General features: G+C 53.4%; 2 protein-coding genes across 3 annotated transcripts; both read left to right on the top strand.

Annotated features, from left to right (window-relative positions):
- The first annotated feature begins 825 nt into the window (after window positions 1-825).
- On the top strand, window positions 826-8,071 carry LOC138120586 (fibrinogen-like protein 1-like protein). The gene is made up of 4 exons (XM_069033373.1): window positions 826-856; window positions 3,765-3,908; window positions 5,897-5,959; window positions 7,001-8,071. The coding sequence occupies exons 1-4, from the start codon at window positions 853-855 to the stop codon at window positions 7,633-7,635; spliced, it is 846 nt and encodes a 281-aa protein (XP_068889474.1). The 5' UTR covers window positions 826-852; the 3' UTR covers window positions 7,636-8,071.
- Window positions 8,072-9,739: 1,668 nt separating this feature from the next.
- On the top strand, window positions 9,740-13,134 carry VPS37D (VPS37D subunit of ESCRT-I). Of its 2 annotated transcripts, XM_069033268.1 has the most exons (5): window positions 9,953-10,156; window positions 11,007-11,178; window positions 11,680-11,762; window positions 11,906-12,055; window positions 12,137-13,133. In XM_069033268.1, the coding sequence occupies exons 1-5, from the start codon at window positions 10,034-10,036 to the stop codon at window positions 12,407-12,409; spliced, it is 801 nt and encodes a 266-aa protein (XP_068889369.1). In that variant the 5' UTR covers window positions 9,953-10,033; the 3' UTR covers window positions 12,410-13,133. The 2 variants fall into 2 exon arrangements, with proteins under 2 accessions (XP_068889368.1, XP_068889369.1); XM_069033267.1 differs by having other exon boundaries at window positions 9,740-10,156; window positions 11,906-13,134.
- The last annotated feature ends 312 nt before the right edge of the window (window positions 13,135-13,446 follow it).

Raw genomic sequence — 13,446 nt, 5'->3', positions numbered from 1 at the left:
CTGCAAGGACACAGACTGTGACAAAAAGCCCAGCCTGTCCAGCCAGGGTGGGTGCTGGGCTACAGGAGCCCTCATAACTCAGAACACTGCAGGCATCCCTGGGAAAAGGGAGGTCTGGCATTTTCTGTAAGACATCTGTGGTGTAAGTACTCCTAGAGCAGAGAGGGGCTTGAAGTGAGACCATTTTACATCAGCAGCACCTCATGATGCCCAAAACTCCCTTGTGATTGCTGCAAGGGCCACCATGGTGCCGGGGGGACCACAGTGCTCATTGCGCAAGGGGCAGCATGGCAGTGGCAGGGCAGGGGTGTCAGGAGGCATTGGAGTGGAACTTTGTGAAGTTCAGTGCACAGTTTCCCAGGAACACTGGAGTACCTCTTCCCTGAAGGGTCTGTGGGGTCCCCAGGGGCTGTTGAGCTCAACGTCGACTCTGAAGAGAGTGATTTACGCCTGATATTTGATTTCCATCCAGGAGGTGAAAGTCATCTGGGTATTTACTTACCAGTTGAGCTCTGTGGAGATGCCCCAAGAACGTCATTCCCTGGGGAAACACTGCACTGTAAATTGTGGTTATTTTAAGGCATTTGCTTATTGGCACCATATTATTTGCTTTGCCTCTGAAGAAAGCTCTTCACCTGTGTGACACACAGACTTCATTTTCTGAGGACTGATCACTTGATGGTGAAGAGCAAATAAGCCCTAAGCCACTGGTCCTGCTGCCAACCAGAGAACAAGTGCTGAGGTTTGGGTCTTGTGCCTCCACCCCCTCACCTGCTCAACCCTATAACTTTCAGGCTGGACACCCCTCCAGCCAGGACAAAACCATCCAGCTTTGTGCCCCAGAGAGACGGCATGGGTGAGTGTAAGGTTGGATGGAGGGGATGGGATGGGATGGGATGGGATGGGATGGGATGGGATGGGATGGGATGGGATGGGATGGGATGGGATGGGATGGGATGGGATGGGATGGCACCTCTGTGTGTGACTACAGGTCACAGGGTACCCCAGCACTTTGTCTGCTGCGGGGTCTGTCCTCCCCACACCCTGGATATGCCAGTGCTGAGTCCATTGCCTTCTCTGTGCCTGCTCTGCCCTGGGCTGGGAGCTGGGGCAGGAGCCTGCATGCTCTGCTATTTTCAGGTTGTACCAGTGTAGCCTTGGAGTGTTACACAGACCATTGTACAAGTTTCATATTTACCATTCTTTGCAATTTTCAGTTCCCCAAGGAAAGTGTTAAATACTCTAGACTAGAAAAGAGATCTTTTAGATTTTCCTTCTGAATGAGTGATATTGAACAGGTACCCAGATTTGGAGGTCAGATGCTCAAAAGCACATTGCTGTCCCCAGAAGAACACCCACAAGAAGTTGATCCTCCCCCTGCATCTCCTTCCTATGCAGACTTTTCATGGCTAGTTATGGGGGAAGGGCTGGCAGTGGGGGGAGCATTTCTTCCCTGGGGGCCTCAAGGAAAAATGTCTTTAAATATGTCCCAAACACAAGTATATCAATACACCAAATGTTATGTAGGAATCGAGAAGTGAATCAGTTGGACTGAAGTGTGTTTGAAAAACTTGCTGTAAAACTGTAACCAGCACGAATGACTGGGACATCTCTGAGCATTTTCAAAATGGAGTGTTTGTCTCTAGGGTGTCTGCAATTCCACACAGCAGTTCCAGGCTGGCATCCATGATCATTTTCCTTCTCAGGCATCCCAGAGAATGGTGCCAAACCCAGGTACCCCAGGGTAGTGCAATAGGTGTTGGCTCTGCTTGGTTTTGAACAGTGAGGGGTTCACATCAGTAATCTGCCAGGTGAGCTGTATGTGTCTTATCAAGACTTCCCCATGGGCAGGCATCTCCACAATGTCCCACTCTTTAGGAATCACGACAAACTTCCTGTTATTTTACTTAGGTTGAATACTGCAAAAAGTGTGCTGGTTTTCCCTAGTGCTCTGAACCAGAGCAGAGCAGACCAGTTGTCCACATATGGAAATCTTGAAGTAGCCACATAACCAACATAACCACACAAAGGGCATAATTTACCCCAGACAGGCTGTAACTCCTGAAGGTCTGTGCTGCCTTTCTTTGTCATGCTGCTTGCACACACATGGCCCTGCCTGGGGCTTGTTCCCACTCAGACACCCAGGGGCTTACTGCACAAAGCTGCAGGGCAGTCCCAGCTCAAACCACATGAATGTGTCATGGGAGCATGATGGGAGCTGGGAAGAAAGGGGATTCCTCCCTCTGTGCTCACCCTACTTGTTATCTCTAGTCCCGAGCCTTGAGTTTTATAGGATGTAGTGGTTTGGCCCAAAATACTCATTACTGTTTATCTTCTGTGAGATAAGAATTAGGAGAAATGCAAAGCAGGCACCAAACTTGAAAGAATATAAAGAAGTTTATTAACAGACCTAAAAGAGGAGGAAAAAAAATTATACCACCTTCAGAACTCTCCTCCTCCCCCCACCTTCCTCCCTTCTCCCACTGACAATGTAAAAAGACAACCCTTGAGATGTTCGGTCTGTTTACCACTTCCATAATAACCTTGTTCAGTCCATTTAGAAAGAGAAGTCTCTTTTTGCTCATGCTATGAAAACAGTATCACACCGAGACAGCCACCCACTTCCAAATATTGTTCAGTCCATTTAGGAAGAGGAGTCTCTCCACTCGCATGTGAGTCCCTTCCCCCGACTTGCAGCTTTTCCCGCAACTGCTTTCGAGGGTCCACTCTTGAAGTTTTTTGGGGTACAATTTTAAGGTTGAGCCGTTCAGAAACAAAAAACAGAGGCCCTTCTCCTTCCCTGGGAGCAAAGAGTCTTCCTCATCTTCATCATTAGGACTATCTCTGGGAGCATCTCTAGGAACTGAGGTTTTCTCCTTTCCCATTTGGAGCAAAAGTCCTCATCGCTTCCATCTCTCCCTGTCCAAACTTCTCATGAAATTACAGCTGCATCAGCATCTGCTTACCTCAGTGCAGGTGCTTTTGCTTACGAGTTGAACACTCCACCCCCATATCTTCATGAAATTACAACGGGATACTCTGATGTATCATAGCTTCACAACAGAATTTCAGCTTTAAGCATCTCGTCTCTCTTCCCTCAGGTTTTCAGCTCTTCACAGCACTAAAAGGGTTAATCTCACCTCGGCCTTGCAGCTGTGGGGCTTATCGCTGTTGGTCACCTGATCTCTGCCGGACAGAGGTGCCGCTTTGCTGAAATCTTCAGCAGGGGGTCATCCTGGAGCCGTGGCCTGGCCCGGCCTGGCCCAAGCAGGGGCCGAGCCCACTGGCCCCCGCACGGGGCCTGCAGCCACCTGTCCCAGCGCCGGAAACGAGAGAGAGCTGGGGGGGGAGTTTGTCTATTCTTACGTGTGGATCACAGAGGCGGTCACAACTTTAAGTGGCTTAAAGAATTGTCCATATTCAAACTGGCCAGCTGATAGGTGCTATCAGGTCCCAGAGGAAGCTGTAAGAAGAACATCACTTCCAAGTCTCAGCTTGCTAACCTATGACATAGGGATTTCTGATTACAGACACTTTGGCTTTGGCACTTCTTCTGTCTCAAAAACCACTACAGCAGGTGCCACCACCAATGACTTCTGCTAATGTGTATATGACAGTTCATCTAATGAGCTCATCTACATAGGGCTCATGACTCCAAGGGAGCTCTACAAACAGTTTTATTTTCCTATTTTACACTGAATGGGATTAGTGGCTTTCCAATAGAAGAGTTATGATCTCTTTCTTCCAATCTCTTCCCATTTCAGCTACCCAGTGCCTTTGTCTCCTGCTTTTGACTTGCCTGCTGGCCCTGGCAGCATCTTTTCCTGATGTTGACATAAGAAACTTGTACCTCCTCAATGGCACAATGGATGACATTATGAATGCTCCCCCACAGTCCTCCCAGCCCGGTAAGTATGGCCCCAAAACAGGGAGAGGCAAACAAGGTCCTGATCAGTCAGATCCTACACAGCCTACACCCTCATCAGCCTGCCTACACCCCTGTCACAGCAAGGAAGGACTAAATACTGCTCTGAGAATGTCTTACTGGAACAAGAGTAACCTCAGGGTCCCCTTCTGCTTGCTGCCTGTCTCATCTGCTGCGACTTATGGAAGTTCTTCTGTCCATAAGTGACAGAAAAACAGCCAAAGAGCTGTTCAGAGCTCACAGGATCCCAGGAGAAAGGACAATTTGGCAGCAAGACGAAGCCCAGGGTGTTGTGGGCTGTGGGCCTTGGAGGCCTTCTTCCTTGGAGAAGAAGGGTTAAAGATGCTAACAGTGTGTTTTGAGGACATGGAAAACAGTCCCTGCCTCTGGAAATCACAAGGTCAGTGGAGAACTGAATTCAAGGGAGACCTCAATACAAAGAGGAAATAAATGAAGTTGATACAAAGAGTTTAAGCAGTGGCACTGGCACAGGGCAATCAGCCAGGTGATGGCACAGAGTAACCTACAGGTACCAGGGTATGTTGGAACAATGAGGAAGCCTTCAAGAAATGCTCCTGGAAAAATAAACAGGGGCTGTGGGTGGGATGTGGCATGACAGAAAGAGCTGGTTCCCTTCCAGGGGAGGAGGAAGTGTGCTCAGCAGAAGAGCTCAAGGTCCAAGTGTTTGGTGCTGATTTCACATCACCTGTCAGGAAACTGCCAGCACAGGGAGCACTGAGACAAGAGCCTGGGCTTCAGCAAGAACTGCAAGTCTGAGTAGAGAAAGAATGTGTGCTCTGGGCTCCACAAAGCTCTCAGGAACATGGTGTGATTTTGGGGTTGTCTTGTGCAGGGCCAGGAGCTGGACTTGATGACCCTTGTGGGTTCCTTCCAACCTGGGATATTCTCACCTACGGCACTGCTAGCATGCTCTGAAAACATCAGCAGCGTGAATGCATGCTGGGTGAGCAGGGAGGCATGCCAGAAAAGACAGGCCAGCATTCCAAAGTCTTGACTTGGAGAGGAGTGCTTCCAAAGGGATGGGGTATGAAGGCAGAAAGGAGCAGAGGCAGACTGTGCCTTACAATACAAACATGAGTAAACAGCTTCATATGGCTGTAGTAGAAGTAAATTCCATGGTAGGAAAGTCCTCCAGACCACGTCACATGAGTGTTTCCCACTCAGGCTTAGGTTGTAAAGAAAGTCAAAAGGAGTCAAAAAGAGAGTCAACATCAAAATTCAGAATGTCAGAAGTCTGGCAGGCAGACTTTGTCAGGAATGGGCTTATACAGAGTGTAAGAGGCTTAAGTTAAACACTTCACAAGGGAGGGGGTAAGACAGTGCCAGCTGAGACTGAAAGCAGGGAGCAGGAATTTGAGGCTGTCAGAGCAGCAGCTGCAGGGTTAATTGTCTGTTTTAGAGAGGGGACAGGAATGGCTTTTGTAATTCCATAAGCCTGTGACTCATCCCTCTGTTTCACAGCCATCAGTGGATACAGAGATGTCCTTGCAAAAGAATTGCATTAACTCATTCTAAACCATCCTCTCTTCCAGCAATACCCTTCAAATTCCCTTTTGAGCAGACCCCTCTCCCAGCTCCTGATACCTGAGCCAGTTGTCCTGTCTGCTCTCACATTTCTTCCCCCACTCTTTAATCCCTCTTCTTCTCAAGTGCCTAACTGCTGCTGCTGCACTCTAACAACCACCTTCCCAGTGTTGCCACCACCATTTGGGGTCTTCCCCTACAGAGTATGCCCAAATCCTTTCCACCAAGAAAGCATCAGCCTCACTCTAACACCACATAAATTCCCCCAAACTACTAACTTGCTGATATCTGAAATTGGTAAATTCCTCTGGAATTAAGAACAGTAACAGAAAAACTGGAATATCATCTGGAGAAGATTGAGCTCTCCTAGCAGGCATTTGACATGTCTACTCTCCACACTCATTCCTGTCTCCTGTGTTAATTTAGATGATGGTGATGGACACGTCCGACAGGCCAGAGACATCGCCCACCACCCACCAGCAAGCCACGGTGAGTCTGCATCTGCCCAGGAGGTTTCACCATCACTGGGCTCACCAAGAGCTCTCGGACAACTTATCCATGTCTTACACATGCACTGGCTCCTCCCAGGAATATGTTGATTTTCTGATGGGCTGCAGAGGTGCCACAGCTCATAACCTCGGGGGACTCTGCTACCAGCTGTGTTCTGGGCTCAGTACTTGATGAGGTGCTTTTGCATGGGGAATTTTCCAGATAAAGGTCCAAATCAGAAAGTGATGCTTCATTACTGGGAAGTGGTGATTAGTCATTTTCTTATTTTCACTACACAGTTGATGAGAAGACTGGGTCTGACAGAATTACTGAACTGGCTGGGTCAACATTAGCCCATAAGGCCAAAGATAGGTCCTACCTGGGTGGGGACAAGCGGTGACAGAGGTACTGAGAGTGGAGCAGGTTCCTTCCCAGCAGTGTTTAGTGCATTCAGCTGCTTGTTGTATGAGGTGCAGACACTCTGGAGCGTGGAAAGGCCATAATCAACAAGTCAGGAAGTCTCTAAAGAGCTACTTGGGTAATCCCAGAGAACAATAATGGCTTTGCCCTGCTTAGATCCCAAAGGCTGATTTAATTGTTAGAGATACAGATGTCATGACCACCCTCTCTATGGGGTTTCTGAGTTTATGGCAAAGCATTAAACCTCTTTGCTGTACCAGCAAGTGATTTTGTCCCCCAGATTTGCATTTGTCTGTGGTGATACACCATCTGCATGACACAGGCAAATCACTGAGACTGAACACACGCTGGATGAAGGTCCTTGGGTGACCCAAGGACCTGGGTGACCCAGGCAATGCCTGGCTTGCTCTCACCAGACCTTTTGGTAGTGTGTCCCCATCAGTTTGAACCCAGTCTTAAGAAGATGTGAAGCTCACCTCTACATTGATCATCTCAATATTTTGATTTACTCCTGTGAGCGCATGGCAGGAATACAGCCTAAGAATGTGTGTGCAAAAGGATGTAGACACAAAAGAAATATCCCACTTTTAGGGGAATTTAATAACAATCTCTTGTTTCCAGCTCCAGGTTGGCCCAAGGACTGCAGTGAGATTCCCCGTGGAAGCCACAGTGGCGTCTACATCATCCAGCCCAAAGGACTCCACCACCTCGTGGTGTACTGCGAGATGAATGTGACCCATGGGGGCTGGACCGTCATCCAGAGGAACCAGAGGGACACACCAGTCACCTGGGCTGAGTCCTGGAGCACCTACAAGTATGGCTTTGGGAACGTGCGCACCGAGTACTGGCTGGGCACCGAGTACATCCACCAGATCGCCAAGCAGAAGGTCTACCAGATCAGGTTTGTCATCCAGGACTCCACAGACAACTTCAACTTCGCAGACTACAACCTGTTCAGTGTGGAAGACGAGTCCCATGGCTACCGGCTGAGGCTGGGCTCCTACAATGGGACAGCTGGGGACGCCATGACCTCAGACAACCCCAACAACATGCACGACAACATGAAATTCTCTACAAAGGATCGGGATCAGGACACTTACAGTAAGAACTGTGCCTACAGCTATGAGGGTGGGTGGTGGTACTCATCATGTTATTCTGTGCGGCTGAATTATAAGGGCGGCATGACATGGGGCAACCTGTGCAAGGGGAACTGCAAATCCTCTCTTATCCTCATTAAACCAGCTTCATATTGTTAGTACTTCTTCCTCCTCCTGTCCACAGTGGACACTCTGCAAAAGCTCTGCATGGTCAAAGAGTGTGAGCCTCTCTGGAGCAGAGCAAGGAGCACAAGGGTAGCAGGGCTTGAAATGCCACTTTACAATCCCCCACTCCAACTGCAGACTCCCCTCTGCTCAGCTCCGTTCTCCTGTGCTTGCCAATGCTTTCCTGTTATTATGTTCATAATCAAGAATTAAAAAATCACTTATGAAATTTGTGGATTCCACATATACCTTCCCTGTGGGAGGAAGACAGCCCTGGAGTTGCATTAGTCTCCTTGCTCTCTCCAGAACTCACAGAAAGCAAAAAAGCTGCATGCCCCAAATTTCCGTATACTCTGAGCCTCTCTGCAGTGTTTGGTAAAGCATCCAATAAACATGCTTGCTTGAGCTCATTCTTCAGTAAAGACATCTGATTTGTACCTCTCATGTTCTCCTATGAGAACCAAGAAATCCCATGTCAGGTGCCAGGACTGGAGTCTTGAAGTTTGTCATAGAATCACAGGCTGGTTTGGGTTGGAAGGGACCTTAAAACCCATTTCATTCCAACCCCCCTGCCATGGGCAGGGACACCTTCCACTTAACCAGGTTACTCAGCCTGGAGAGAGAAAGCCTTGAGTGTTTCTCACGGATGTGAGAAAATTAAACCCAGTTACACTGTGATAAAGGCCCTGGGATCTGCACAGGGGTGTTCAGAAGGGACCTGGCACGTAGGAGAACTGATCCTACATCCTCACCACACTCACAGTCATGAGTCAGAAGCTGTGGCAATGTGCTGGTGCCAAGGTCTCACTCCTGCTAGGAGGCTGCACCTGTCAGGATGTGTTGCCTGTGCTGCCTGGATGTCTGTACTGCCATGCTTTGATCCTGCAGAAACAGGATTTCAAAGCCATCAGTAGATCTGTCTGCTGTGATCATGAAGCAATGAACTTAAATGGAAGCAAAGGAGAAGTAGGCTAGGTATTAGAAATTAGGAATTCTCCACTTGAATTAGGAAACACTAATGAGGGCAGACCTAATTACAGTAATGGGACCACCATATCCAAGTTTCTGATGGCTTAGATTTAGATGAACCTTTGCCAGGAAAAGTCCAGACAGAGCTAATGCTGTGAGGCTGCAGGACAGGGTCCCTAACATCTTTGTCCCATGATTGTTCCAGTACTGCTAGGACAGACTGCCAGAGAAGCACTTTGGTATTCATAAACCCTGTCTTGTTTTGTCCTGTAGCAGCACAGTAACAGCCATGAGTTTCACTTCCAGGACCAACAGCTCAGGAAAAACCCATCCCTGGCCCACCAGCTGCAGAGTCCAATAGGCCCTGGGAGCCATCCAGAGAGGTTTGAGAAATTAGAAAATGCTGAGAGAAATGAGCAGTGGAGGATGTCCGAGACAGAAAAAGCCTGACACTGCTCCAGGGAATGGCCCTCAGCACTGCAAAGTGGGGGGACACCTGCACCTGGGAATGTCTGAGGAAAAAGTGAGCTCAGGGCTACTCCTGCTGGAAGCATCTCTCGGGGCTGTACTTGCCCCACTGAGAGCCTCCAGCACCAGGCACTGAGCCCCCCAGCACAGAGCATGAAGGACTGGCGGGACTTCCACGTACAGCCTGTGCCTGCCTTGGAATGTGCATCACAGCATAGGGAGGGGACGCACAGAGCAGCTCCAGGATGGGTTTGCGTTGGCTGGAAGAGCAGCTCTCCTGTGCCAGGGTGAGAAGCTGGTAGAGCAAGGAGACATGGCTGTTAGGGGGGGGTCCTGGAATTTTTCTTCTAGGTTTCTGAATCCTTGCAAATATTTGGTGACCCTGTGGCAGCAGTTCCTGGTCCCAGCGGGGCAGGGCTTCTGCCTTCCTCAGGGGGCGAAGAGGCCCGCACAGAGCCGCAGTGACAGGGTGCCCCAGTGAGAGGGTGCCCCACGGCTCCCAGCCCTCCTGAGCCAGTGGGTAACAGGGCACCCGGCTGTCACAGGGCGGCTCCGGGCAGTGATGGGTGAAACCGTGGTGGCGGCAGGCGGGGGCTGCGGGCTGCACAGCGGGGTCCAGGGGGTGCACAGAGGGTGCCGAATGCACAGAGCGGGATGCAGGATGCGCGCAGCGGGGTGCAGGGCGCGCACAGCGGGTGAAGGTTGCGCACAGCGGGGAGCAGGGTGCTCACAGAGGGTTCGGGGTGCGCAGGGTGCGCGGAGCGGGAGCAGCGCCTGTGTCCCCCGGCCAGGGGCGGCGCGGTGCGGGGCGGAAAGGGAGCGCTTCGTGCTCCGCTGCGGCTCCTTTAAGACCGGCGGGGGCGACGGGCGCGAGGCGGCGCGCGCGGCTCCCGGCGGCGGGGGCGGGGGGTCCCGGTCCCGATCCCGATCCCGATCCCAATCCCGGCCCCGGCCCATGTCCCGGCCCGCGGCGCCGCCCGGCTCCCCGCGCCGCCTCGGGGCACTCAGCACGGCGCAGCTCCGGGCTCTGCTGCAGGACGAGCCGCGACTGCAGCGCGCCGCCCGCCTCAGCAGGAAGGTACGGCCGCGGGGGCCGGGGGGCCGGGAGGGACCGTGTCCCGCAGCCGGCAGGGTCCAGCCGTGCGGCACTCGCTCCTCTGGGGCTGTCCCGCTGCGCAAGGTGGAGCCGCCCGCGGCCCGGGAACTGGCGCTGCGGGGCCGGGTATTCTCCGGTGGCACCGGCTCCGTCGCCCGCTGCCCTTATCTTGACGCCCGTAATCCCGAGGGCTCTGGAGGAGCCGCAGAGTCCACCGGCGGGGCGGGGGGAACCTCCGCCCGGGCGTCCGGACCGCGGCTGCGCGGGGCTCCCGGTGCTGAAGCCTCGGGCCACCAAACCCAGGGCCACCAAACCCCATCCGCTGCCCCCGCATCCCCGAGATCTGGTGAGGCCCCGGCCCTTCGCCGCCCTCCAGCCTGCTCTCGTTTTCCGCAGCCAGGATGAGCTCCGCGCTTTCCCGGCTCCGCTGCAGAAACGGGCGCAGGTTATTCTGGAATCGCTCTCGGCCCGATTTCAGCGTCTTCCCTAGGTGTCCCCGAGTGCAGACGGGTGTGTGCGCATCGAGGGGAGGGTGCTGTCCCTTCCGTGACATCCATGTCCTCTGCCAAGCCCTTTCCCTGCAGAGGGGCTGGGCAGCCGGCGCTGAGGTTTGCCACGGTCAGGTTGAGCCACCTTGCATGGCCCGGCTCCAGCCGTTGCATTCCCCCGGGATGCACCTCCTTTCCAGGCAAAGCAGAGGGATGGAGACAGTGCAGAAAAAGAGGGCTCACCCTCCGATGGATACGGATCCCCGCCCAGCAAGGTGCTGGATCTGTCTGTTTCTGCCCATTTCTCATTGCTGACACACACGGCTCCCATCCCATTCCCACAGTTCCAGAGTCTGCAGCTGGAGCGGGAAATGTGTTTGGCTTCAAACTGCACCCAGGCCAGGGTGAATCTGTCCCTGCGCCCACGGCTGGAGGATGGGAAGGCTTCCCTGGCCATCAAGTACCAGGAGCTGCAGGAGATCCGAGAGGCATGTTGGGACAAGCAGCAGCGCCTGGGTGAGTGGAGTGGAGCCTATGGGCTGGGGCAGAGCCTGGCACACCCAGAGCAACCCCTGTTAATATGAGGGTCCAGGTGGGCTCAGTATCCTTGAACCTACCCCAGGGAAATGGTCCAGCCATGATCAGTAGTGGTGGGGGATGATGCTCCCTGTGACATAGCAAATCCTTAACTGGGACCAGTCATAGAATCAAAGAACCATTTGGGTTGGAAGGCACCTTAAAGATCATCTCTTTCCACCCTTTGCTGGGGGGAGGGACACCTTCCCCTAAACCAGGTTGCTCCAAGCCCAGTCCAACCTGGGCCTGAGCAATTACAAAGATGAGTCATCCACAGCTTCTCTGGGCAACCTGTGCCAGGGTGGGATGGAAGCCATGGTGTGCAGGTGGCTCCAGGGATGTGTTTGGGGGAATGGATGCTTGGGGATGGGAAAGACAGCAACTCTAGCAGTGGGAGCATCCAGGGGAAGGTTGGCAGCCCCATCCCCTTCTGACACACAGAGGCTTATCTGGAGAAGTGGAGCCCACAGAGCGCCCTGGACCAGCTCCAAGCCAAGCTTGATGCCTCTGAAGCAGAGTCAGAGGTGAGTTAGCTGAGACCCCTGTGCTGTTGTCCCTTCCTCACCAGGGCCACGGACTGCTCTCCATGCCCTCCCATATGCCAGGGCCTGCAGAAGAGTCCAGGGTCCAGGGGGTGCTCCTTCTGGTCCCACTGCCCATCCCACAGGCACAGATAAAGCAGTTCCTGGCCCAGGACCTGCCCCTCGAGTCCTTTCTGGAGTCCTTCTGCCAGAGCCGCACACACTCCCACGTCTGCCGGACGCAGCTGGAGAAACTGCAGGAGCTACTGCAGAAGGATCAGGTGCAGAAGGACCAGGTGGGCAGGAACCCTGTGGGCCCTGCGGGGTGCCCAGGTACCCCAGCTAGCCTGGCACCAGCCCACCTTGCCCCATTGCAGAGTGGAATAGCCCCCAAAGCCTTCGATCTCTCCTACGGCTTTGTGCCTGCCTTCCTCATCCCCTCGGAGGCTGTTGTGCCCTTTCCTGTGCCAGCTGCACCTCCCAAGCACCATCTCCCAGCTCTGGGACAACAGCCAGCATCTCCCTGCTCCGAAAGTCCCAGCCTGGGCTCTCCCCTACGCCTTGTTGGACACATCCCCCTGCTCAGTCCCCAGCCTGGCCGTGGGCAGCAGCAGCTGCAGCACCAGAAGCAGGAGCCTCCGCACCGGTAGCAGGGCAGGGATGTGGGATGTCCCTGCTCCTGTGCCTCCACAGGCCTCGTGCAGGAACACGTGGGCAGGGAACATGAGGGGTGGTGGGTGGTGTAGGCACAGCTCCAAAGGGCTGTGGGGTCTGTGGGGCAGGCACATGGGTGGGTGCTCACAGAGGGATGGAGGTACTTGGTTGGGGCAGGTGCCATGGCTGGGTAGGGGGTCCTGCATTTGGGGAACTGCTGGGGGGAGGTCTCTGCATCCACAGCAAGAGGAACAGTGACAGGAGGTGGGGGTGGGTGGCTTGTAGGGATGTCAGTGGGCTTAGCTGGGAGAGACAGCAGGGAAAAGAGCACAGGAGCACTGGGTGCCAAATGCTTCCTAAATAAAGGCTCTTTCCATGCTCTGTGTGTGCTCTTTCCATGCTCTGCCCCTTGGCTCTGGCTGTGAACAGCAGCATGGGACAAGCAGGGAGGAAGGGGTTACCAGGAGGCACTTGCCAGGCTTGGAGGTGACTGGCAGCCAAGGAGGGCCCACCAGCCTGAGGAGCCCCCAGACCTTTAATTCATACTTGGCTTAGGCCATCACTTCCCTGGGGAAGTTGAGAGCTCCTGCAAGGGGTGCAGAGCCTGCCATGAGTGTGTGTTTCCCTCAAGAGATGTACCAGGGACCAGTTTGGCCCTGCACATGGGGAAGGCTCATGAGGTGCCCAGAGATGCCTCATGCCAGCAGCAAAGCCCTCACCCCATGGAGGGTTATACCCTGTGGCCAGCTGGGCTTGCTCGTGGCTTGGCAGCCACTGGTCACATCAGCCTGCACTTGTGTCCACCTTTCTCACAACCTCAGAGGCCATTGTGCCCTTTGTCATTCCTTATCCACCTCCCCCATTTCACCAGCCCTCACTGGAAAAAGTGACAGGATGCCTGAGCTCTCACCTGTTTTATCCCAGGCTCTTCTGTTCCTTCCCTTAGTATCACACAATGGATGGTAAGTCCAGGGGGTGGTGTTCCTCATCCCCCAGGGGACAGCCTGGTTCCTCCAGATGCAGCCTCCTGGGC

This window comes from Aphelocoma coerulescens, chromosome 19 (assembly GCF_041296385.1).
Source record: "Aphelocoma coerulescens isolate FSJ_1873_10779 chromosome 19, UR_Acoe_1.0, whole genome shotgun sequence".
NCBI classification, from domain to species: Eukaryota; Metazoa; Chordata; class Aves; order Passeriformes; family Corvidae; genus Aphelocoma; species Aphelocoma coerulescens.
Note: the sequence above shows the minus strand (reverse complement) of the source record. Positions and strands in the feature narration are given on the sequence as shown.

What these genes read in the sequence shown, in the direction of transcription:
- LOC138120586 (XM_069033373.1), top strand. An exon ending in CCCACAGTCCTCCCAGCCCG is followed by an intron (nt 3,909 to 5,896) that starts GTAAGTATGGCC and finishes GTGTTAATTTAG; the next exon opens with ATGATGGTGATGGACACGTC. An exon ending in CCACCCACCAGCAAGCCACG is followed by an intron (nt 5,960 to 7,000) that starts GTGAGTCTGCAT and finishes TCTTGTTTCCAG; the next exon opens with CTCCAGGTTGGCCCAAGGAC.
- VPS37D (XM_069033267.1), top strand. Translation starts at nt 9,740, where the DNA reads ATGCGCGCAGCGGGGTGCAGGGCGCGCACAGCGGGTGAAGGTTGCGCA. An exon ending in GGACAAGCAGCAGCGCCTGG is followed by an intron (nt 11,179 to 11,679) that starts GTGAGTGGAGTG and finishes TCTGACACACAG; the next exon opens with AGGCTTATCTGGAGAAGTGG. An exon ending in CCTCTGAAGCAGAGTCAGAG is followed by an intron (nt 11,763 to 11,905) that starts GTGAGTTAGCTG and finishes CCCATCCCACAG; the next exon opens with GCACAGATAAAGCAGTTCCT.